This window comes from Hermetia illucens, chromosome 2 (assembly GCF_905115235.1).
Source record: "Hermetia illucens chromosome 2, iHerIll2.2.curated.20191125, whole genome shotgun sequence".
NCBI classification, from domain to species: domain Eukaryota; kingdom Metazoa; phylum Arthropoda; class Insecta; order Diptera; family Stratiomyidae; genus Hermetia; species Hermetia illucens.
Window position 1 is genome coordinate 161,699,742 of NC_051850.1, and position 24,368 is coordinate 161,724,109.

General features: G+C 42.1%; 3 protein-coding genes across 6 annotated transcripts in view; 1 reads left to right on the forward strand and 2 right to left on the reverse strand.

Moving 5' to 3' along the window:
• Positions 1-24,368, forward strand: part of LOC119648748 (glutathione S-transferase 1-like) — a 44,843-nt gene that overhangs the window by 6,661 nt on the left and 13,814 nt on the right. The gene's annotated exons all lie outside the window — the stretch shown is intronic.
• Positions 635-23,476, reverse strand: LOC119648606. Its single transcript, XM_038050375.1, has 8 exons — positions 22,818-23,476; positions 22,437-22,754; positions 16,166-16,555; positions 15,814-16,101; positions 8,101-8,391; positions 7,744-8,031; positions 1,089-1,448; positions 635-1,018 (listed from the first exon to the last, which is right to left on the reverse strand). Exons 1-8 carry the CDS (start codon positions 23,160-23,162, stop codon positions 698-700), a joined length of 2,601 nt encoding a protein of 866 aa, XP_037906303.1. The 5' UTR covers positions 23,163-23,476; the 3' UTR covers positions 635-697.
• On the reverse strand, positions 7,611-16,798 carry LOC119648745 (glutathione S-transferase 1-like). Of its 2 annotated transcripts, XM_038050565.1 has the most exons (3): positions 16,402-16,798; positions 8,101-8,336; positions 7,611-8,031 (listed from the first exon to the last, which is right to left on the reverse strand). In XM_038050565.1, the coding sequence occupies exons 1-3, from the start codon at positions 16,508-16,510 to the stop codon at positions 7,711-7,713; spliced, it is 666 nt and encodes a 221-aa protein (XP_037906493.1). In that variant the 5' UTR covers positions 16,511-16,798; the 3' UTR covers positions 7,611-7,710. The 2 variants fall into 2 exon arrangements, with proteins under 2 accessions (XP_037906493.1, XP_037906492.1); XM_038050564.1 differs by lacking the exons at positions 7,611-8,031; positions 8,101-8,336 and adding an exon at positions 15,681-16,101 and having other exon boundaries at positions 16,166-16,788.

Consider the following 24,368-nt stretch of genomic DNA (forward strand, 5'->3'; position numbering starts at 1 on the left):
GGAACGGATATACCCTAGAAGAGAAAGCCCCTATCCCAGTTCCCTGAGGTCTGACCTACCCTTAGCTGATCCCGGAACTCACGTACGGATCAGCGCTCGCTCGGGGCAACGCGGTCTATTAATACCGGTGCAATGCACACTATTCGACCAGGGTCCCGACGGGGCTGGCTCTTGATATACGCCACAACTACCACCTTGGCAGAGCTACGTTAAGATCACCCCATCGACAAGGAGTTGTCGACGGCTCCGGGGGCTCTCAGCGTGTCCCGGTGTGCATTGATCATTAGCAGTTCGCTCTTCATTGAGAAACTTTCTCGAAGCTACTAGCTAGGGGGTCAGAACTACTTGTTGGAGCACCTTGAGGAGAGCCACTGCCCGTATCGTAAACGATCCGTTAAGGATCGCGGACGATCTCTAAGGACATGGGTGGAGTGTGGCATCGCCCCGTCTTTTTTTGCCTTTTTCGGGTAGCTCTATGTTGCAGATAGAGAAAGGGATGTTAAATATCCTGAGGGTAATCCTTTATTATGAGAAGAAAATATTGCTTATACCTACAGTACGTTTTCTGTAGACCAAAAAGTTTTGACCATCGCCAGTATTGCAAATTCTGGAGTAATCAAAACCAAACAAAACATATTTCAAAGAGCATAATTTTTATTTCAGTGATTTATCAACAATTACTTGTTTCAACTGAGTTTCATTTTTTCAGTTCTTTAATTTTATTATCAATGAATGAAATCAATTGTTTGGCATATTTGCCATTGGTCTCTTCATAGTAAGGCAAGTCTTCCAAGCGTTTCACCCATGCAGACAAATTTGGATGTTTCGTTGAATCGACTGGAAGCACCCCTTGGCTGGACGAGATCGTTGAAATGCAGCATAAATCAGCGACTGTTAGCGTTGGCCCACATAGATATTGGTCTTTACTGAGAAATTTATCCAAGAAACTGTAAGCTTCATTGAGGGCGTCAAGCTTCTCTTGTGGAATATTTGGATCATTGTTGAAGATAATGTTTCTCTACATAGAAAAGATATGACGTGATAAGAGGTTACTGAGGTATTGCTGACAAGCTAAATCAATAACTTACTGTGATTGCTATTAGACGCACAAAGAGTACTCCCGAATCAAAGTGTAATCGCTGATTAATCACCGCTCGTTCATATAAATCTGCCGGGTAGAGGGAACCATCTTTTCCGTATTTTTCAATAAGATAGGTAGCAATGGCATGGCTGTCCCAAATAATCTTGCCGTCATCATCTAGAAGCGGCACGGTGTGTTGTGGATTTTTCTCTAGATATTCTGGCTTTTTATTTTCCTGGGATAATACATTCACTTCGCGAAAATCTAAATCAAGACCGATTGCTTTTGCTACTAAAAGAACGGAGCGCACCGGAGGACTTAGGTACATTCCGTATAGTATTGGCTTCGGCATGATTTCCAAGTTCCACTAGTTTACCGACTGAAAGCTAAAGTTGTACTGTTCGAGTGGGAGAAAATATAATCAATATAATGGAGGTGTTTGGGGGCTATGACAACTGAGCTTTAAGATACATACAACGGGTCTTGAGAATCTTTATTTATAAATGAGAATTCATTGCTTAAATACATGGGCCATGCTATTAACGGTCCTGTTAATGAGCATCTTCAGTAATGGTTTAGATTAACTAATATGCGGGTACGTTTGTTGACACCTAACCGAGAAACTGTATGGGGTGTTGATAACAACCAAGGAGAGGGGGGAGGGGGGCGGGGGAGTTAAGTCTCTCTCGTCAAGGTTAATTAAACTGGAGAATATTGGACTGGACAAACATTGGAGGCAGCAGCTACGAATATACGAATATACATACGTCATGGAAATTGCGCTTTTGTCATTTATCCAATTTCTATTTTTGGGAAGAGAATTACCGCCCGAAATGAACATGTTGGTGACACAAAAATATTCTTGCAAGAAATAGTGTTATTATATTCATCTACAAAGGCAAAGTCCTCCTAGGAAAGCGGAGGTATGATTCACATACGAAATCTTCAAAACAATTCAGCGAAAAGTTTTTGATTTTAATGCTTAAAGCTTATGGTATTTAGTAGATAGATAGTTATCTGTTTCTATGGATGTGTTGAAATATACCAAATAGCCAAATAATTAAGAAGAGCCAAACCTCTTTTCTGAAAGTCAGCATGACATTCAAAAATCTATTGGGTTGAGAGACAGGTCATTTTTTATCTCATGGATTATGGTAGGAGATGGTTTTTCGTAGATTTGTGTAATTTTACTTGGTAGAATGTACTCGTATTATCCGCTTCGTTTAATGACGTTTCATATATATATCTTATAATCGTTCAGTCATTACCGCAACTGAATTCAATGAAAAAAATAATGATTATCTGAGAGTGCAAGGTCAAGATTAAGTGATATAATGAGTCAGGTGTAGAATTTTATTGGAAACGATTATGGCTCCGTCGAAATAACTTTGGGTTTTGAAGTAATTCATATTCGTTTTCAAATGAATAATTGATATGGCCTACTTTTTAGCTGTAGTAAAATGTGTGGGTTATATGAGAAATGATTTGATTCTAAACTAAAGCATCAACCTGTAAGAAATTTTCTCGTCATGGTGTTTTGCTTTCAAATTCTATATATTTATGATCACTACCAAATAATCATCAAAAAAAATCTCTCCAAAATTGAAGTTGAACGGGACTCAACTGGTGATTGGCCGAAGGTTTGATTAAGTAACACGGGAACTAGGGTAGCCCTTTGTAAGCCCGGTTACTTATGGTTCGTCGTTTTCTGAGACGTTTATGCTGGGTTAGTTGACACCCCAAATCATGCTGGGACTTTTAGTGGCATGAGCAGCATTTCGCTCGCGTTGGTCAGTGACGAGCTTAGCTTCTCCAAAACACTCCTTATGCCGGGTCCACATATTTGCCACTTGCCGCAAACTCCAAGTCTATAACCAATATTTGCCATGATTTTGCGTATCAATATCGTCATAGTATGCAAGTGCAACTAACTTGCCAAGGAAGTTGTTGGTTGGCGCGAGGTTGCATGTGAATGGGTAAATTGTTGTTGCCGCAACGTGATCAACCAACCGCAACTTGTCCACAGACGTGCAATCTCCCTGCAATCGTAATTTGTCGACAAACATGCAATTTCTCTGCAACCAACAACTTACTTGACGACTTGCTTGCGCGTATGAGGCTAGTATTAAGCCAGCTCAACACGTTTGCAACTTGCCGCAACCCAGCGGAAACCAAAGGCAGAGCTTCCTTAAAGATTCACTTAGGATTTATAGCAAATGATCTTAATGGAATCTGTGAACGAATGATACGTGCATGTACATTTTATTCTTTTGTTTTTGTTTTCGCGCATACTCAAGGGCAGGGAAACGAATAAAACTTTTAGGTGCAACGGTGCAGTGTTATAAATATTGACTTTATTGGGAAAAATGGAAATATTATATTTTACAAGTATCATCATCACCACCAACGGCGCTACAACCGGTATCCGGTCTAGGCCTGCCTTAATAAGGAGCTCTAGACACCCCGGTTTTGCGACGAGGTCCACCAATTCGATATCCCTAAAATCTGTCTGGCGTCCTGACCTACGCCATCGCTCCATCTCAGGCAGGGTCTCCCTCATCTTCTTTTTCTATCATATATATAGACTTATAGACTTTCCGGGTTCGATTATCCTCATCTATGCCGATTAAGTGACCCGCCCACCGCAGCCTGTTGAGTCAGATTTTACCCACAACCAGGCGGTCGGTGTATCGCTTATAAATTCGCCGTTCATCCTCATGTAAGGGGCCTAAGATTCTTCGGAGGATTCTTTTCTCCAACGTGGCCAAAAGTTCGCAGTTTTTTTTTGTTAAAAACCCACGTATAGTAAGAGCTTTGACCCTATGGTGAGACATTTCGAGCGAAACAGTTTTTGTAAGCTGAAATAGGCTCTGTTGGCGGCTTACAACTGTGCGCGGATTTCATCATCATAGCTGTTATCGGTTATGATTTTCGACCTTAGATAGGAGAAATTTTTAACGGTCTCAAAGTTGTAGTCTCCTGTCTTTATTGTTTTCGTTTGACCAGTGCGATTCAATGTTGTTCGTTCTTTGGTTTTTGGTGCTGATGTTGCCACCATGTACTTCGTCTTGCCTTCATTAATGTGTAGCCCAAGATCTCGCGCCCCTTGTTCGATCTGGATGACGGTCGATTGTACATCTCGGGTGGTTCTTCCCATAATGTTAATATCGTCAGCATAGGCCAGTAGTTGGGTGGACTTGAAGAGGATGGTGCCTCTAGCATTTACGTCTGCATTGCGAATCACTTTCTCCAGGGCCAGGTTGAAGAGGACGCATGATAGGGCATCCCTTTGTCGTATACCCTTGTTGATGTTGAATGGCCTCTAGAGTGATCCTGTTGCTTTTATCTGGTCTCGCACATTGGTCAGGGTCAGCCTGACTAGGCTTATTAATTTCGTCGGGATACCGAATTCCCTTATGGCCGTGTTTTACTCTGGCTATGCTATCATAGGCGGTTTTAAAGTCGATGTATAGATGGTGCAAGTGATGTCCATATTCCAACAGTTTTTCCATCGCTTGTCGCAGAGGAAAAATCTGAGCTGATGCTGATTTGCCTGAAGTGAAGCCTCTTTGGGATGGGCCAATAATATTCTGGGCGTATGGGGCTGTCCGGCCTAGCAAGATAGCGGAGAATATCTTATAGATGATACTCAGCAACGTGATACCTCTATAACTGCTGCATTGCGTGATATCCTCCTTTTTATCTATGGACAGATAATACCTGGTTGCCAGTCGTCAGACACACTTGGTGTAATCGGTCGTCTCCATATTTAACGAAATCGGCTATAATTCCATCGGCTCCTGGTTACTTCTGGTTTTTAAGCCGGTAGAATGCACGGACTGTTTCTTCTATGCTTGGTGGAGGCCGCATCTGCCCGTCGTCATCAGTTGGCGGAACCTCCAACTCGCCGATATTTCGGTTGTTGAGCAGTTCATCAAAGTACTCAACCCATCGCTCCAATATGCCGATTCTGTCGGAAATCAGATTTCTTTCTTTGTCTCGGCAGGATGAGCATCGAGGTGTATAAGGCTTTATCCTGCTGATTTGTTGGCAAAGTTTCGCCGCCTGGTGCGGTTGCTCTCTGTACTTTTCGAGTTCACAGACCTGTTGGTTTTTCCAGGCTTCCTTTTTCCGCCTGTGAAGTCGCTCCTCCGTTCGACGGAGTTTGTGGTAGATCACTGCGCGCGCCCGCGTTCTTTGAGAATACAACATTACTTGGTATGCGGCATTCTTCCGTTCCGTTGCTAGCCTACATTCATCGTCAAACCATCCGTTCCGACTTTTCTTGCGGCTGGGGCCAAGTTTGTTTGAGACTACATCAATGATAACGTTCTTGAGGTAATTGTGAAGATCATTTGTTGATGCTTCATCTCCAGGACATCTGTTAGCTGCGGTTATTGCGGCATCCATTTCCCCCTTTATTGTTATTACGGAGGGCTGTGTTGTGAATGGCTTGAATATTCACTCTCAACTGATTGTCAGCGGGGATTGTGGGTGATGTTGTAATTCGAGCCCGGAGCGCTATGCCAACGAGATAGTGATCCGAGTCTATAGGGGGCACCGTATATGTTCTGACATAGATCAAGGCTGATAGGTGACGGCGTTCAATCAGCATGTAGTCAATTTGGTTGATAGTGGTCTGGAGAGGCCCACGTATGTTTGTAGACCGCTGTTCATTTTAGCCATCTCTTAATGATATGAGTCATTACAAGAGTTTGGTCATCTTTTTCGGCCAAAACCACTTTCGAATAATATTTTATATAGAACCCATCACACACTCACTTTAGAATTGGCTTAATTTCGTTCCGTTTTAGCATCAACTTTGTTAATAAGGGTTCCACACCTCCAGGTTTTTTCAATAACCAGCTGACACTACATGCATTAAAATCTTTTTGTAATCGATCTGTGGTCCTTTAGCGATGCTATAGCAGCTTGCCTGCAGTCGTTTTAAATTTAAACTTTTTCATTGATTGAAGAGAAAAAAAAAATGAAAAGTGTATCCGTATGTAAATAAATAAAGTTTTATACAATGCGCCTATTTTAAAAACTGATCAAAAAAGTAGTTAATAATAATAACCTTTGGCGCAGCAATCCATATTGAAGTGTGTTGAAGCACTTCTTTCCAGACCGTAGCGGTACACTACAGGATCGCAGTGCCATGTAGGAGGCGGTATGGTCAGCATTGCACTCGCCTGAGATTATTACCCTGATTTGATTCAGGTACTCATTCTCAACTGAGTCGAATGCTATTCGACATCCAGTCACGAAAACAAATCCTTCTGCCACCAGTGAGATTTGAACCGCGACCTTCCGCTACGAAAGATCAGTGCTCTAACCACTTAAGCAATCCGGAAAAAGGGGTTCCTAGATGTAGCTCTGAATGAGTACCTAAGTCACATCAGAGTAATAATCTCGGGTGAGCGCAATGCTGACTGTATTGCCTCCTATAGGGTTCTGTAATCCTGTAGTGTACCGTTACGGGCTTGAATGACAGACTAACACACTTCAAGGCCCTGATTCAATATGGATTGTTGTGCTAACGATTATTATTATATTAAACGGAAAAAGCCCTATTTTTAGGTGGAAAGTTGTCGAACCAGGCTTTTTCAGTGTAGCAGCATAACTACGTAGCTCAGGGAACCTCAAATACTCTGGAATCTTTCCTATCCATGTTCCACTTTTTCGTCTTGAGAATGCCTTGACTGTAACGTGGCACTCTGTTTCACGTGTCAATTATGATGTCCGGAGACACTTGATACCCTCCCGTCGATAGGCGATGGCGTTCTCACCTTCTGCAACAGAAAAAGGTGTGACAGGGCCTCAGCCATCAGATCATGATTTCCGGATTGTGTGTAGGTAAGATTGAAAATACCCGTGCCCGCTGAGCAGCTGGCTGCACGTCTTGGATAAGATGCACGGTCTATTTACGCCCCGATTCTCTTTTCCACGATTGCTGCCATGCGCTGAGAGTAGGGGCTCTCTCTTTACAAGCGACGGCTTTCTAATTACCCTCGCCTTTTGTGAGGTATATAAACCTCCACTCAACAGCGTGAATAACTCTCAACAGCGGAATAACTCTTCGGATCATCATTTCTGCTGGCACCGAGACGGTACGATAAGAGGACGGAACTCACAAAGTTCCTCGCCGTTGTAGTTTTGATAGGCGGTTGCAGTACAATAATGTATCATTTCTCCCTCAACCAAGTTTCTCATATTCAGTCTGACCGTCGCAATTTCTAAGTAGTATCTTACTTAATGGGTATGGATGAACATTCGTTTGCCTGTCGTGGCATCAACACAATCCTTTGCTTCACTATTCGTTGAGCTTTCCTCCACAAGGCAAAAATCCGCAATCTGGAGGAATAGCATAATCATCTTCTAGGTTTGGAAGCAGTATGCATCGAGGGTCAAGATTGGGAACAGCCTACAATTCTACTAAATAAATTAATTTTTGCATTTTTAGCCTAGAGCGTCTTCTAGGTTGGAGAGAATTAATATGCTATGCCATGAATGGCCATAAAGGACACGATTTGAAAACAACAACTTTTATTTAAATTTTGACATACAGTTGATGACGAAATCCAGGAAGTGCACACTTTCGTTGGAGTTGCCTCATTCTTTGGACCGTTCTACTTTTTCAATTCTGTAATTTTGTCATTAACGATCGCGATCAATTGCTTAGCGTGTTTGCCATTGATCTCTTCGTAGGACGGCAAACTTTCCATGCATTTCATCCATGCAAACAGATTTGGATATTTTTTCGGATCGACAGCAACCAACCCTTCCGTCACTGAGATCGTTGTAATACAACATAAATCGGCAATCGTCATCGATGGTCCAGATAGATATTGACTCTTAGTGAGGAAAGTATCCAAGAAACCATAGGCTTCACTGAGGTCATCTAGTTTCTCTTGAGGAATATTCGGATTATTCTGATAGAGAACCTGTTTCTATGATACATAAAAAGGACATGATTGGTCAGAATTTATTTAAAATTTCGGATAAAATCAAATGCTTACTACAATTGCTATTAGCGGAACAAACAGTACCCCTGAGTCAAAATGCAATCGTTGATCGACTAAGGCTCTTTTATATAGATCTTTCGGGTAAAGAGAATCGTCCTTGGCGTATTTTCCAATAAGGTAGGTGACAATTGCGTGACTATCGCAAATAATGTTGCCGTTGTCATCTAAAGTGGGCACGGTATGCTGCGGATTTTTCTCTAAATATTCAGGCGTTTTGTTTTCTCCTAACGCTAGATTCATGACTCTCAAATCCAACGAAATAACTGTCTTAAAGTTGAAATAGTACTGATAATTCGAGTAGAAGAATGTATAGTTATATATAGGAAGACGCGATTATTATAATGACTCAGCTCCAAAGCACATTCGGCCTCCTCTATGTATCGTATGAACTATTCGAATCTGTTGTCTCGAGACATACGGTGTTAACCTGCTTTTAGGTTCTTCACTAATAGTTGAGAATATGTAACTGATGGTGCTATGATATTACAAATGCACGCGAATGTAGGAAAATTGATAACGAAAGGCGAAGCCGGGTGGATTTAGACTATACCTCTTTAAATTCGTGGTAAGACTTCAAAATTGTGTAAATGTATTAAGCATTATCATGTGCCAGATTAACAAACAAAACGAAAAGCATATGTATTTCTCGAAAGCTCAAAATGATATTCCGGAGAATATTGGGTTGAAAGTAAAATCATTGCGAATTTTATTAATAAAGTACCAAATATTTTTTCACTAGCGTATCAACTCTTTTGTGTATTATGAATCTTAATAAACTCATGCACCTCGTAATGATATAAGTGGAATTGGCGATAGTCAGAGACTATTATGGATCGTCGGAGTCGATCTACAGGGGAGAGCTATCCCAAAAACCAGAAAAGTTGGCCGGAAAATACTAAAGTTGCATTGAACTGTTCCATCGAGACAAGCTCTAAAATGTATGGTGGGTCCTGTGAAAACTTGAGAACTCAATCGTCATTGGACAAAACTTCAGATGTCCTTAAATCAACGTCTGCGTACGCACCGGCGGTTGAAAAAACAAGCAAATATCAATATTTCGCGCGAACCTAGCGGAAGATAATAAGTAAGGTCAAACTGGAAATAAAAAAATTGCGACCCAGAGGGAAGATCCACAACTGATCACATCCTCAATCGACACTTCATCTACCTCAGATATTCATAAGGCGCGGCCTTTGGTGTTCCCACCGTGTAGTTTCCGCATGGGTTCGTTGGCTTTGTTTTGTATGCAGCATATTTTCTTTTTTTTCTCCTGCTTAATTACCTTTGACGCGCCCATTAACCTTCACTTATTTTACAATATTAATTTAAAATCTTTTTTTTTTAATTTCCCTTTGATAACTTTACAAAACCCTCTCAAATTTTTACTTCCTCCAAAATCCCAAAATTCATTTAACAGTTCTCGAGGTTAATATGTAAATTTTGTAATATTTCAAAATGATCATTAGCCTTTTTGTTGCTGTCCACATAAACCTGATCATATGAATATATATGGTTACCTTTCACCCCTTGGTGGGGTATAGCGCGTCAACCATACCTACGTGCCGTCGCTCGGGCTTCAGCTCTCCTCACGACCTCCCAAGACGCTCACTCTCCTCCTGTACTGTTCTGCGCCATCTTGGGAGAGTGGATTCCACTGTATGTCATAGCCCGCAATGCAATTGTCACCCCTTCTTAATATGTGTCCTCTCCACTGCCACTTCTGTCTTCCTATCACATCGTATACGAGCGCCAAGCCTGCGCGCCGACCAAGTTATTCGTTTGAGATAATGTCAAGCCAGCGTACCTCGATGATACGACGTAAACATCATCCTTACCCATACGGATTAGGTGACCCGCCCACCGCAACCTGATTTTATTCATAACCAGATAGTCATGGTATCACTTATAGATTTCATCGTTACGTGCGGAATCGTTTGTCCATGTTGGGGACTTAAAATTCTGCGGAGGATTCTTCCCACAACTTTTCTTGCTAAAAACTCATGTCTCCGAAGAATACATAAGGACTGGCAAGATCATAGTCTTATATAGTAAGAGCTTTGACCCTATGGTGAGACGTTTCGAGCAAAACAGTTTCTGTAAGCTGAAATAGGCTCTGTTGGCTGCAAGCAACCGTGAGATTTCATCATCAAAGCTGTTATCGGTTACGATTTTCGACCTTAGATAGGAGAAATTTTCAACGGTCTCAAAGTTGCAGTCTCCTATTTTCATTGTTTTCGTTTGACCAGTGCAATTCAATGTTGTTCGCTCTTTCGGTTTTGCCGCTTACGTGGCCACCATGTACTTCGTCTTCCCTTCATTAATGTGCAGCCCAAAATCTCGCGCCGCTTATTCGATCTAGATGAAGGTAGACTGTACATCTCAGGTTATTCTTCCCGTGATGTTAATATCGTCAGCATAGGCCAGTAGTTGGGTGGACTTGAAGAGGATCGTACCTCTTGCATTTACCTGAGCATCACGGATCACTTTCTCGAGGGCCAGGTTGATGAGGACTCATGATAGGGCATCCCTTTGTCTTAGACCGTTGTTGATCTTGAATGGTCTCGAGAGCGATCCTGTTGCTTTTATCTGGCTTTGTACATTGGTCAGGGTCAGCCTCTCATGGCCGTGTACAGTTTTACCCTGGCTATCATTGGCGGCTTTAAATTCGATTAAAAGATGATGCAACTGATGTCCACTTTCCAACAGTTTTTCCATCGCTTGCCAGAGAGAAAATCTGATCGGTTACTGATTTGCCTGGAGTGAAGCCTCTTTGGTATGGACCAATGATGTTCTGCGCGTATGGGGCTATCCGGCCTAGCAAGATAGCGAAGAATGTCTTATAGATGGTACTCAGCAACGTGATACCTCTATAATTGCAGCACTACGTGATATCCCCCTTTTTATGTATGGGGCAGATAATCCCTAGTTGCCAGTCGTCAGGCACACCTTGAGCATCAGTTGATGAACCGCTTTAGCGAATTCGGCTGTAATTTCATTGGCTCCTGGCTACTTATGGTTTTTAAGCCGGTAGATTGCACGGATTGTTTCTTCTATGCTTGGTGGTGGCAGCATTTGTCCGTCGTCTTCAGTTGGCGGGACCTCCAATTCGCCGACATTTTGGTTGTTGAGCAGTTCATCAAAGTACTCAACCCATCCCTTCAATATGCCCATTCTGTCGGAAATCAGATTTCCCTCTTTGTCTCGGCAAGATGAACATGCATAAGGCTTCATCCTGCTGCCTTGTTGGTAAGACTTCCGCGCCTGGTGCGGTTGCTCCCCGTACGGCTCGAGTTCACTGACTTCTTGGTTCTGCCAAGTTTACTTTTCCCGTCTGTGAAGCCGCTTCTCTACTTAACGAAGTTTGTGATAAGCCTATGCGCGTGTCCGTGTTCTTAAAGAATGAAGAATTACTCGGTATTCGGCATTCGCTCGTTCCGTTGCTAGCTTACATTCTTCGTCGAACCAGCCGTCCCAACTTTTTTTTGGAACTGGGGCCAAGTATGTTTGTGGCTGTATCAATAATAACGTTCTTCAAGTGATTGTGAAGATCATTTGTTGGTGCTTCATCTCCAGGACATCTGTTAGCTGCGGCTATTGCGGCATCCATTCCCCCTTATGGATGTTGTGGAGGGCTGTGTTGTGAAAGGCTTCAGTATTCACTCTCACCGGATTGTCAGAGGGGATTATAGGTGGTGTTGTAATTCGAGCCCGAAGCACTATGCCAACAAGATAGTGTTCCGAGTCTATAGGGGGCTCCTATATGTTTTTCCATTTATCAAGGCTGGGAAGTGGCGGTGTTCAATCTGCATGTGGTCAATTTGTGAAAGTGGTCTGGAGAGGCCCACGTATGTTTGTAGATCGGTGTGCGTTTTAGCCATCTCTTAATGGTATGGGTCATTACAAGAGCTTGGCCATCTTTTTTGGCCAAGACCACTTTCGAATAATATTTCTTATAGGACCCATCATCACCCGCTTTAGAATTGGCTCGATTTTGTTCCATTTTAACGACAGCTTTGTTAGTAAGGGATCCACAGATCCAATTTTTTTCCGTAATCAGCTGACATTACATGCCTTAAAATCTTTTTGAAATCGATCTGTGGTCCTTTAGCGATGTTACAGCAGTTTGTCTGTAGTCATTTTATTTTTTTTCTAGATTTTAACTTTTTCATTGATTGGCTCAATAGGGCGACGTTCACATTGAACGTCAAAATTTTCAGGAAAAGAAAAAATTCTGTATATAAATAAATCAATTTTTACAGAATGCGCCCATTTTAAAAAATGATCAAAAAGGAGTTAATAATAATAATCTTTGGTGCAGCAATCTACATTGGATCAGGGTGTTGAAGTGTATTAGAGCACTTCTTACAAGACTGTAACGGTACACTACAGGATCAGAGTACCCTGTAGGAGGCAATGTGGTCAGCATTGCGCTCGCCCGAGATTATCACCCTGATTTCACTCAGGTACTCATTCTCAACTGAATCGACTGGTATCGACTTCCAGCTACGGTAACAAATCCTTCTGCCACCAGTGAGATTTGCACCGCGACCTTCGCTACGAAAGGCCAGTGTTTTAACCACTTGAGCCATCCGGAAAAAAGGAATTGCTAGATATAATCAATTATGTTAATGCTCGTATGGCATTTAAAGTCAAGTAAACATGTCCGGATGGCTGAGTGGTTAGAGAACAAGGCTGTCGTATGGAAGATCGCGGTTGGTCACTGGTGGCAATGGTATTTGTATCGTGATTTGATGCGGGTACCAGCCGACTCAGCTGTAAATGAGTACCTGAGTCACATCAAGGTAATATTTTCGGGCGAGCGCAATGCTGACTATATTTCCCCCTATAGGGTTCTGTAATCCTGTAGTGTACCGTTACGGTCTTGAATGAAATGCTCTAACACACTTCAAGGCCTTGATCCAAAATAGACTGTTACGCCAACGATTATTATTATATTAAACAGAAAGAGAACATATTTGGAGAGGTGTCAAGCCAGGCCTTTCCAGTGTAGGAGCATAATTACGTGGCTCAGGGAACCTCGAATACTATGGAATCTTTCCTATCCATTTTCTACTTTTTGTCTTAAGAATGCCTTGACTGTAACGAGGCACTCTGTTCCACATCTAAATTATGGTGTCCGGAGATATTTGACACCCTCCCGTCGATAGGCGATGGCGCTCCCACTTTCTGCAATAGATAAAGGTGTGATAAGGCATAACTCTTGGTGTCACCATTACTGCTGGCACCGAGACGGTACGATAAGAGAAAGCAAATCACAAAGTTCCTCGCCATTGTACTTTTGTTAAGCGCTTGCAGTACATTTGCTTACTGAGGGAGTCAACCGATACTTTGGACCTGTAAAGAAGGACGGACTGAACCACACTCATCAGGAAATTGCCAACATTCTAGCTGCAGCATTGTTTGCGCTGTTCTGAATCTACTCGAAGAAACTTTTCTTCGTGTCTACCATTATGCCGGGTTATTTCACCGCCGGCTTCGACTAGGTCATGGCCTCACTAATCTTAATATGGATGACTGGGGGAACCCTCTCCCTGGCTAGTACGACCACTTCGGTTTTCTCCAGAGATAAGGTGGATCCACGCTCAGTCATCCATCTCTTGAATCACCACACAACCATTCGCGTAACCGCCACAGGTCATGCTGCTTCGAGGGTCAAAATTGGGAACAGCCTACAATTCTACTAAATAAATGAATTTTTGCCTTTTTAGCCCAGAGCGTTGTAGTGACCGCGGCTGCGCGACGGGAGCGGAATCTCATTCGGCTCTTTCTTAATGAATTTGCTTAAACAGTGCATTTAATTGTGTGCAATTGCCCTAATGTTCGCCGTAGATTGCACATTATTGAATGCATTCGGGCAAATTGATCTTGACAAGAGGCGAATGATTTGCCGCATCCGCAGGCGCATGCGCATGTTGCCGCAACATTGCCTAGAGAGAGTTGAAGGCTATGTAGCGGCAAATGAAGCGGTGCGCGGAGAGAACAAAGGAAAGGAAGCGGGATTGAGCCAGAGAAGAAACGGGTGTGGAGTTTGTTTTTTTGGCTGGTGAACGGTGGAGAGTGGAAGTGACAGTTGGGTGGGCGAAGGGAAGATCGGTTTTTTGTTTAAAAAAGAGGTGAAGATTTTCGCGAGGAAAATAGAGGAATCCGACCAAAAAAACTAACACCGCATCGTGCTAAACCATAACTCAAGTGTATTTTAAACGAAATATTCCGAATAAGTTCAAATCGCTGACAAGATTAACAAATGAGAAATGCACAGTGATTTAAAGAAAAAACGGAAGGCAGAAGAAATGAGAGTGCTTTGTTTTGGGGGACTGGAATGGTTGTGAGTTTCGAACGTTGGGGAGAAATTCCGGAAAAATTTTCGTTTGTAGGAAACGACAGATTTTGAACAGCTAAGAAACGTCCGGATTCTAGCATAATATATTAATCGTTTCTGTAAGAATTTAAGCAATACGCCTTCTTGATGCCAAGTGTTTCATATTTTGCCCGAGAAGGAATCGTCAAGTTAGAATAACATAAATATATATAATAATGAATTAATTTTTCTTATAATTGTTTTTATAAAAATTTTAGAATTTGTACACCAGAATCATCCTGAGCTCGGAGTGACGACCTGGGTAAGTCTTTTTTTTCTATTTTTTTTAATTTCTTTTGTTTTCTCCTTTAGTCTTGCATTCAATTTAAGTATTTTTTTTTATTTTTATTTTTATTTTTTTTTATTTTTATTTTTTTTTATTTTTATTTTTTTTATTTTTATTTTTTTTTAATTTTTATTTTTATTTTTTTTCATTTTTATTTTTATTTTTTTTTTATTATTCATGTTTATAAGTTTGTTTGGATGATAATATAATTATGTTTGAATAATTCAATTGTAATTTGAGGACTTCCTCCCTTTCTTATCCTCCTTTCTCCCGCGGAACTTCTAAAAGGGACATCCTCAAAATGATAAACTGGCCTGAGGATGTCGAGGAAGGGTGGAAACCTCAGGGGCCACGTCTCATATAAGATCAGAGGTGGAAGAGGCAATAATTGAGACGGTGATCCGTCGTGGATCTTCCCCTCCTTGGCACTCGGGGGCCGGAGACTTACGGCTCCACGCGCGCGGTCGAGCCGTTTTTTTTTCTTTTCTATTTTCCAATTTTAGTTCGCGTTCTGTTCATCATTCGATAGGCCGTCGCGAAATCCTTATTAATGTCTATTGTGGAATCCGGTGCGGGCCCACGCATCGGAATAGACACGTTGTTTTGTAGTAATGAAGCGTGAGGGATCAAAGCGCTCCAAGGATCCCCCACATTCCCGAGCCTGGCTAGCACAGAGGCGTGCAAGAACGTGTCGACCGAGCACTTTGATGGAGCTTCAATCTTTGCGGGCGGACCTTCACGGTCAACTTAGCCAATTAGTTTAGATTTCTGGGATAGCTCTGCCCTCTAGGTCATTGTCGGCCACTTAAGATGTTCGACCTGATCGTTCTATCCACTTCTTACATTACAGCGTCTTCTAGGTTGGAGTGAATTAATATGCTATACCATTAATTGCGATAAAGTACATGATTTGAAAACAACAACTTTTATTTAAATTTTGACATACAGTTGATGACGAAATCAAGGAAGTGCACACTTTCGTTGGAGCTGCCTCATTCTTTGGACCGTTCTACTTTTTCAATTCTGCAATTTTGCCATTAACGAACGCGATCAATTGCTTAGCGTGTTTGCCATTGATCTCTTCGTAGTACGGCAAACTTTCCATGCGTTTCATCCATGCAGACAGATTTGGATATTTTTTCGAATCGACAGCAACCAACCCCTGGGCCGATGAGGTCGTTGCAATACAACATAAATCGGCAATCGTCATCGATGGTCCAGATAGATATTGGCTCTTGGTGAGAAAAGTATCCAAGAAACCATAGGCTTCACTGAGGTCATCTAGTTTCTCTTGAGGAATATTCGGATTATTCTGATAGAGAACCTGTCTCTACATGAAAAGGACATGATTGGTCAGAATTTATTTAAAATTTCAGATAAAATCAAATACTTACTATTATTGCCCTTAGCCGAACAAACAGTACCCCTGAATCAAAATGCAATCGTTGATCGACTAAGGCCCGTTTATATAGATCTTTCGGGTAAAGAGAATCGTCCGTGGCGTATTTCCCAATAAGGTAGGTGACAATTGCGTGACTATCGCAAATAATGTTGCCGTTGTCATCCAAAGTTGGCACGGTATGCTGCGGATTTTTCTCTAAATATTCTGGTGTTTTGTTTTCCCCTGATCCTAGATTCACTTCACGAAATTCTAAATCCAGCCCGATTGCTTTCGCAACTAAAAGAACTGACCGTACCGGAGGACTAACGTATATTCCGTATAATATTGGCTTTGGCATGATTCTCAAATCCAACGAAATAACTGTGTTAAAGTTGAAATAGTACTAATTATTCGAGCAGAAGAATGTATAGTTATATATAAGAAGGCGCGATTATTATAATGACTCAGCTCCAAAGCACATTCGGCCTCCTCTATGTATCGTATGAACTATTCGAATCTGTTGTCTCCAGACATACGATGTTAACCTGTTATCTGGTTCTTCACTAATAGTTGAGAATATGTAACTGATGGTGCGATTACAAGTGCAAACGAATATAGGAAAATTGATAATGAAAGGCGAAGCCGGGTGGATTTATATTTATACCCCTTTAAATTCGCGATAAGACTTGAAAATTGTGTAAATGTATTAAGCATTATCATGTGCCAGATTAACAAACAAAACGAAAAGCATATGTATTTCTCGAAAGCTCAAAATGATATTCCGGAGAATATTGGGTTGAAAGTAAAATCATTGCGAATTTTATGAATTAAGTACCAAATATTTTTTCACTAGCGTGTCAACTCTTTTGTGTATTATGAATCTTAATAAATTCATGCACCTTGTAATGATATAAGTGGAATTGACGATATTTTGCCATATCAATTTAAAATCTTTTTTTTTCAATTTCCCTTTGATAACTTTACAAAATCCTCTCACCTTTTTACTTCCTCCAAAACCTTAAAATCCATTTAACTGTTTTCGAGGTTAATATGGAAATTTTGTAATATCTCAAAATGATCATTAGCCTTTTTTGTTGTTGTTCACATAAACCTGATCATATGAAAATATATATATGGTTGCCTTTCACCCTTTGGTGGAGTATAGCGCGTCACCCACCCCTACGTGCCGTCGCTCGCGCTTCAGCTTCCCTCACGACCTCCCAGGACGCTCACACTCCTCTTCCACTGTTCTGCGCCATCTTGGGAGAGTGGATTCCACTGTATGGCATAGCCCGCAATGGAATTGTCACCCCTCCTTAATATGTGTCCTCTCCACTGCCACTTCTGTTTTCCTATCACATCGCATCGCATCGCATCGCCAAGCCTGTGCGCCGACCAAGTTCGTTTGAGATAATGTCAGGCCAGCGTACCTCGATGATACGACGTAAACAGGTATTGACGAAAGCTTGGAGCTTTTGAGTAACAGTATCAGTGGAGTGCACTTCACATGCCATCATCAACGGCGCAAAAACCGGTATTCGGTCTAGGCCTGCCTTAATAAAGAACTCCAGACATCCCGGTTTTGCACCGAGGTCCACCAATTCGATATCCCTAAAAGCTGTCTGGCGTCCTGACCTACGCCATCGTTTCATCTCAGGCAGGGTCTGCCTCGTCTTCTTTTTCTACCATAGATATTGCCTCTATAGACTTTCCGGGCTGGATCATCCTGACCCATACGGATTGGGTGACCCGCCCACCGATACCTGATTTCATTCATAAACGGATTTCATCGTTATAGAGGCTGCGGAATCGTTTGTCCATGTAGGGGACCGAAAATTCTGCGGAGGATTCTTCTCACAACTTTTCTTGCTAAAAAGTCATGTCTCCGAGGAATACATAAGAACTGACAAGATCATTGTCTTGTACAGTAAGAGCTTTGACCCTATGGTGAGATGTTTCGAGCGAAACAGTTTTTTTTTTAAGCTGAAATGCCAAAAACCGTTCATCATCATAGCTGTTATCGGTGTGATTTTCGACCCTAGACAGAAGAAATTTTCAATGTCTCAAAGTTGTAGTTCCCTATCTTCAATGTTTTCGGTTCCTTCAGCGAGATTCGATGTTGTTCGTTCTTTTGATTTTGACGCTGACGTTGCAACCATTCACTTTGTCTTGCTTTCATTAATGTGCCGCCTAAGATCTTGGGACTATCGCCGCCTGCTCGTTCTTCTCATAACGTCAATACCGTCAGCGTAGGCCAGTAGTTGGGTGGACTTCAAGAGGATATTGCCTTTCACATTTACATCGGCGTTGTGAATCACTTTCTCCAGGGCCAGGTTAAGGAGGACGCATGATAGGGCATCCTCTCGTCTTAGACCGTTGTTGATGTATGATAGAATGGTCTCGACAGTGATCCTGCTGCTTTCATCTGGCCTCGCATATTGTTACGGTCAGCCTAGTCATTTTTATCAATTTCATCGAGATACCGAACTCTCTCTCTGTGTTAGAGAACTTCTTTCAAGACTGTAACGTTACACTACAGCACACTGTAGGAGGCAATGTGGTCAGCATTGCGCTCGTTCGAGATTATTACCCTGATTTTACTCAGGTACTCATTCACAGCTGAGTCGACTGGTATCCCACGTCAAGTCGCGATACAAACCCCCTCCTTCCGTACAACAGCCATGTGCTATCATAGGCGGCTTTAAAGTCGATGGAAAGATGGTGGAACTGATGTCCATATTCCAACAGTTTTTCCATCGCTTGCTGCAATGAGAAAATCTGATTTACCGCTGATTTGAAGTGATTTGGAGTGAAGCCTCTTTGGTATGAGCCAATGATGTTGTGGGCGTATGGTGCTAACCGGCATAGCAAGATCACGGAGACAGTTGGTACTCAGCAACGTGATACCTTTATAATTGCTGCAGTGCGTAATATCGTCCTTTTTATTTATGAGACATATAATGCCCCGTTGCCAGGCATCAGGCACTGATTCGCTGTCCCACACCTTTAACATCAGTTGATGAAACACTTGGTGTAATTGGTCACCAACTCGGCTGTAATTCCATTGGCTCCTGGCGACTTATCGTTTTTAATCGGCGTTCGATCAGCACATGGTCAATTTGGTTGAAAGTGGTCCCGTTTGGAGAGGTCCACGTACGTTTGTGGACCGCTTTCCGCGCAAACCAGGTACTTCCAACAACCATTTCGTGTGACACTGCCAACTGAATAATCCACAGTTCGTTATCATTGGTATCCCTACGTAAGCTATTGGAGACGACGTATTGCCAGAATACGGGCTCACGTCCCCACTTGACTGTTGAAATCTCCAAGGATGATTTTGATATTTGCGACAGGCTTCGAGGGTCCACTCAACTGCCTTGTAGAAGGTATCTCCGTCTCTGCAGTCTCCTCTGTTGGGGTGTGAACGTTTATGAGGCTTATATTTCTAAATTTGCCTCCCAAATGCAGAGTGCATAGCCTTTCGCTTATATTTTCAAACCCGATAACAACAGGTTTCATTTTTTGCTGACTAAGAAACCTACCCCGAGCACATGGTTTACTGGATGACCGCTATAATATATGGTGTAGTGGCTCTTCTCCAGGAAACCGGTCCCTGTCCATCGCATCTCTTGCAACGCTGTTATATCAGCCCTATATTGGGACAGGGTATCGGCTAGCTGCTGGTCAGCTTCATCTCTGTACAGGGAGCGCACGTTCCATGAAAAAATGGGCAAATTATTAATCCGTTGTCGTTGCCGGGTTCGTCGTTGTAAAATCCATCCTATCCGAGGCTCCTCCGTGGCTTCGTAACATCGGTTTTCGGTGTAGGGTTGTCAGCCCTGCCCAACCCCCAACCTGAAAGCCCAGTTGGTACATTTCGACCCGTTTTTAGGGGCGGGAGACTCGCCTTCATCCTTCTCCGTCTGCAACTTTTCTTTTAGAAGGAGCTCCCAGCGGTCACCAAGTGGAGGTGGGGATAGGGTTTGGTAGTAGAGCTGTTGGTGTTGCTTCAGCAGGCGTTTCCTAGGTTTTATGCTCCATCGTGGGTACCAATCCCCGTTTCGCGCTTGGAACTGTACTACCTTTGACCAATCTTGGTTCGTTTCCTCCGTCTATTTAATCCATTTCATACCCACACCTGCTGAAGTGGTTGTCATGGGTTCCGTCGACGCCCCTGGAATAAGTGGAGTCATGTTCCTGGCCATGGTGGTACCTATATTTCGAATCTTTCCACGATTAGCGATTTCATTGAAGTGCTCTCCATTACGAGGATCATCAAACTAGATTAGCACTGCTTTTTTATTTAATGGGCCTGAAATTTATATTTAACTAGCAAGTGTGCACTGAGGCATCTGAGTACAGTCGAAAGGACACATCAGCGGAGTCGCAATTAAGTATTGGGTGGCCTGGTTGGTAAATTTTCGACAGATCACATTGATAGTTCTTCCTTTGTTGATGACAGTCAATCGCGATGTTTTCTTATAGCTATCTTTTTATCCGGATAGCTCAGCGATTAGAGCACTCGGTTGTCATCCGGAAGGTCGCGGTTCAAATCTCACTGGTGGCAGTGGGATTTGCATCGCGACTTGACGTCGGATACCAGTCGACTCAGCTGTGAATGAGTGAGTCAAATCAGGGTAAAAATCTCAGGCGAGCGCAATGCTGACCACATTGCCTCCTAGAGTGTACTGTAGTATGCCGTTACGGTGCTGAATGAAGTGCTCTAATATACTTCAAGGCCCTGATCTAATTGGATTGTTGCATCAACGATTATTATTATTACTATCTTTTTATCATATGAGTCATTACAAGGACTTGATTATCTTTTCTCCTCCAAGACCACTTTCGTATAACATTTTTATATATGACCTATTTTTCACGGCCCATTACCAACCGCTTTAGAATTAGCTCGATTTCGATCCGTTTCAACAGCAGCAGCAGCGTTGGTAAGGAATCCGGGCATTAAAGTGCTTTTTATAACCAGCTTATACTATATGGATCAAAAGTGTTTTGTAATTAATCTTTTGCGATGTTATGGCAGCTTGCGTGTAATCTTTTCAAATTTTTTTTTAACTATTTCATTGATAAGCCTATTAGAGTAAATTTGACGTTAAAATATTCAGAATTCTGCCAGAAACTTATTTCATTTCTCCTTTTTTGCAAGGCGCCGATTTTAAAAGCTGATCCTTAAAAAAGGCGTTACTAGATGTAAGTAATTTTGTTGATGCTCTTATGGCATTTAAAGTGAAGTAAACAGAAAAAAAATCCTATATTTTTGGGTGGGGAGAGGTTTTAAACAAACTACTGGCTAAAATACCCGCCTGTTGCTTCTAGGACACTAACACGGATCCGATTGGCCTCAGGGCAGACCTATTCAATGAAGGAGCCTCGAATTCTTCCACGTCTCAATCATGGTGTCCGGAGGCACTTAACACCCTTGTGATTTCGATGGCGCTCGCACCTTCTCAGTAGTGTAAAAGAGGACGGATTGAACTATACCCACCAGAAAACGACGCCAGGACAAGGGACCACTGACATTAGACGTCAGCCAGCAAAATTCAAGCATTCCAGCTGCAGCCTTGTCTACGGTGTTGTGAATTCGCTCATGTTCCTGTCCATCATGATGCCTAGATATTTCGCCACCGATTTCGGCCATGTTTTCACCAATCTGAATAGAGAGGACTGTGGAAACCCTCTCTTTAGTCAGCACAACCACTTCCGTTTCCTCGAGTGATAAGGGGAATCCACACTCACCCATCGCTCTGTTGAATCGTGGGGGGTTGAGCTTGCTCAACCGTGTTTGCAACAAATAGTGCCGCAACTTTAAACGCGTATTCCACCCCAGGCATCCCCTTTTGCTAGTTCGGAGGTGAGACAGTGTCTGAAGAGAATTATTTGAGAAACATAGTGTACATTTCTATTACATGCAAACTCGATAATGCGCCATTTCTCCCTCCCCCTCTTCGAAGTAGTATCTTAACAGAAGTGGATAGCCGTTCGCTAGTGTGTGTGATAGTATCAACAATCGTTGAAATCCCCCAATCTAGAAGAATAGTTTGATCATCTTTTCGGTTGGAATCGAGGGTCAAGATTGGGAACAGACTACAATTCTGCGAAATTAGAGCTGGTGCAGGTTGGAGCGAATTAATATGCTATGCCATCAATGGCCATAAAGTACACGATTTGATAGCAATAACTTTTATTCAGATTTATACACAGATGATGACCAGATCAAGGAAGAGCACACTTTATGTTGGAGCTGCCTTATTCGCTGGACGGTTTTACTTTTTCAATTCTGCGATTCTACTATTGAGGTACGCAATCAGTTGCTTAGCATATTTCCCATTGACCTCTTCATAGTAAGGCAACTTTTCCATGCGTTTCATCCATGCAGACAAATTTGGATATTTTTCCGGATCGACAGGAAGGAATCCCTGGCTCGATGAAGTCGTTGCAATACAACATAAATCGGCAATCGTCATCGATGGTCCAGATAGATATTGACTTTTGGTGAGAAAAGTATCCAAGAAACTATAGGCTTCACTGAGGTCGTCAAGTTTTGCTTGGGGTATATTCGGATCATTTTGATAGAGAATCTGTTTCTATATAGGAAAAATATAATGAGTGAACATTTTTTGAACATTTTTGTAAAAACCAGGACTTACTATGATCATTCCTAGCCGAACAAACAGTACCCCGGAGTCAAAGTGCAATCGCTGATCGACTAAGGCTCTTTTATATAAATCTTTCGGGTAGAGGGAATCATCTTTGGCATATTTCCCAATAAGGTAGGTGACAATTGCATGACTGTCGCAAATAATGTTGCCATTGTCATCTAAAGTCGGCACGGTGTGTTGTGGATTCTTCTCCAAGTATTCAGGCTGTTTATGTTCCCCGGCTGAAAGATTCACTTCACGAAATTCCAAATCGAGTCCGATTGTTTTCGCCACTAAAAGAACTGACCTCACGGGAGGACTAACGTATATTCCGTATAATATTGGTTTTGTCATGATTCCCAAATCCCACGAAATAACTGTCTTAAAGCTGAAATAGGACTGATCCGATAGAAGACAATATAGTTATATATAAGTAACCACGGTTATTATAATGGCTCAGCTCCAAAGCACACCCCGCCTCGCATATGTATAAGTATTAACTATGTCAATCCGTTGTCTAAAGTCATACGGTGTTAATTATATTAACGGCAATGCTATCAGGTTCCTAATTAATGATCGGGAATATGTAGCTGGTATGCGGGTGCGATTATAAGTGTAAACCAATGTTGGGAAAATTGGTAATGAAAGACGAAACCGGGTGGATTGGGACTTATGCCCCTTCGAACTTGTGATAAGACTCCAAAATTGTGTAGATGTATTAAGCTTTATTATGTAACAGGCTAACAAATAAAAAGATAAGCGCATGTATTTCTCGAAAGCTCGAAATGAAATTTTGGAGATTATTCGGTTGAAAACGAAATCATTGCGAATTTTATGAATAAAGTAGCAGACATTATCTTATTAATGGATCAACAATTTTGCATATAATGAATTGCAATAAATTCGTTCGATTTTCCAGAGCTGTTTATATTTATATGATTGCTATTATGCCCTAAATGCGGCACAACGCGTTAACCATATTTACGAGCTACCTCATTCCACTGTACTCGTATGGTAGGGTATTCTATTGCATGGTATAGTCAGCAATGTGTCAGTGTGACCTACCAACTGCTACTTCTGCCTTCTCATAAACACGTCTACCGATACCTGGTCTATACGCCGGTGGAATTGTTCACTCGAGATTGTGTGGGCCCCGAATTTCTCGATGATACGGTAGAAACAACTATCCTGAGCGGCTGGCGGCCAGCGGCCACTAACAGGGGTGAGCTATCCCAAAAACTAAAGTCGGAATGCGGGAAGCTGGGCGCTTCGGGTATAAAGTTTTTGTATTCATCTTATGTGAGGAAGTTTCTATGCATGCTTTTCAATTCATACATAGCTAAAAATACAAAAATTTCTTCACATATTGCCAAATTCCAAGTTTACTTATGTGCATACTAAGGCCATAAATATTGTGCTCATCTTAAACAAACAAACATTGCCATAATAGGGAGACTGATGTATACAGTTTCGGAAAGCACTGATTGAGCCTTTTCATTTGATACTCCATATGAACAAATTTACACCCCTCTTTCCCATGTATGGGAGGCCCCTCTTAAA

Coding starts and splice junctions, on each gene's coding strand:
- LOC119648745 (XM_038050565.1), bottom strand. CDS start 16,510: ATGCCAAAGCCAATATTATACGGAATATACGTTAGTCCTCCGGTACGG. Junction 8,337..16,401: donor ATTTCGTGAAGTGAATCTAG/GATCAGGGGAAA, acceptor TCATGAATCTAG/CGTTAGGAGAAAACAAAACG. Junction 8,032..8,100: donor TTCCGCTAATAGCAATTGTA/GTAAGCATTTGA, acceptor TATGTATCATAG/AAACAGGTTCTCTATCAGAA.
- LOC119648606 (XM_038050375.1), bottom strand. CDS start 23,162: ATGACAAAACCAATATTATACGGAATATACGTTAGTCCTCCCGTGAGG. Junction 8,032..8,100: donor TTCCGCTAATAGCAATTGTA/GTAAGCATTTGA, acceptor TATGTATCATAG/AAACAGGTTCTCTATCAGAA. Junction 1,449..7,743: donor CTAAGCAATTGATCGCGATC/GTTAATGACAAA, acceptor TCGGTAAACTAG/TGGAACTTGGAAATCATGCC.